The following is a 437-nucleotide window of genomic DNA, read 5'->3' on the forward strand; positions in this document are numbered from 1 at the left end:
GCCTGAACCACACAGGAATAAGTAAGGCGAGAGCACGCCCAGGGAAGAGCAGGGTGTGCAGAAAGGGTCTGAGTTAGTCGAGGCATTTCCGCGAGGATCCTTCTCCTACCAGGCCTGCACCGGGGCCGCGGCGACTGAGAAGACGTGCACAGGTGGCTCCCGAGTGCTCGGGAAGGGCCCCAGAGCTCCTGGCCGGGTTAAGGCAGGATGCGGGTGCGCGTCTCTCCCGCGAAGCTGGATCAGTACTGCGGGCGCAGGGGGCGCAGGGCGCGCAGCGAGGGCTGGCGGGGGCGGCCCGCCTGGGGCGCTGAGCATCCAGCAGGAAGGCCTGCCCTGCTAATACATTTGGAGTTGGGTGTGACTGTATGGTGGCACTGAAGCCTCAGTGGGTGAGGTCATCAGCAGGTGGAGTCTAAGAGGGAGAACGAGACTGTGGA

The 437-nt window shown here is 64.3% G+C and overlaps 1 protein-coding gene across 1 annotated transcript in view; it reads left to right on the forward strand.

Moving 5' to 3' along the window:
- The first annotated feature begins 207 nt into the window (after positions 1-207).
- LOC105537979 (bone morphogenetic protein 8B-like) overlaps positions 208-437 on the forward strand; it is a 28,278-nt gene continuing 28,048 nt past the window's right edge. Inside the window, exon 1 of the mRNA XM_011977696.1 lies at positions 208-242. Coding sequence (XP_011833086.1) covers positions 208-242 — 35 coding nt within the window. The remainder of the gene's footprint in view (positions 243-437) is intronic.

Source organism: Mandrillus leucophaeus, unplaced genomic scaffold (genome assembly GCF_000951045.1).
Source record: "Mandrillus leucophaeus isolate KB7577 unplaced genomic scaffold, Mleu.le_1.0 Scaffold182, whole genome shotgun sequence".
NCBI classification, from domain to species: Eukaryota; Metazoa; Chordata; class Mammalia; order Primates; family Cercopithecidae; genus Mandrillus; species Mandrillus leucophaeus.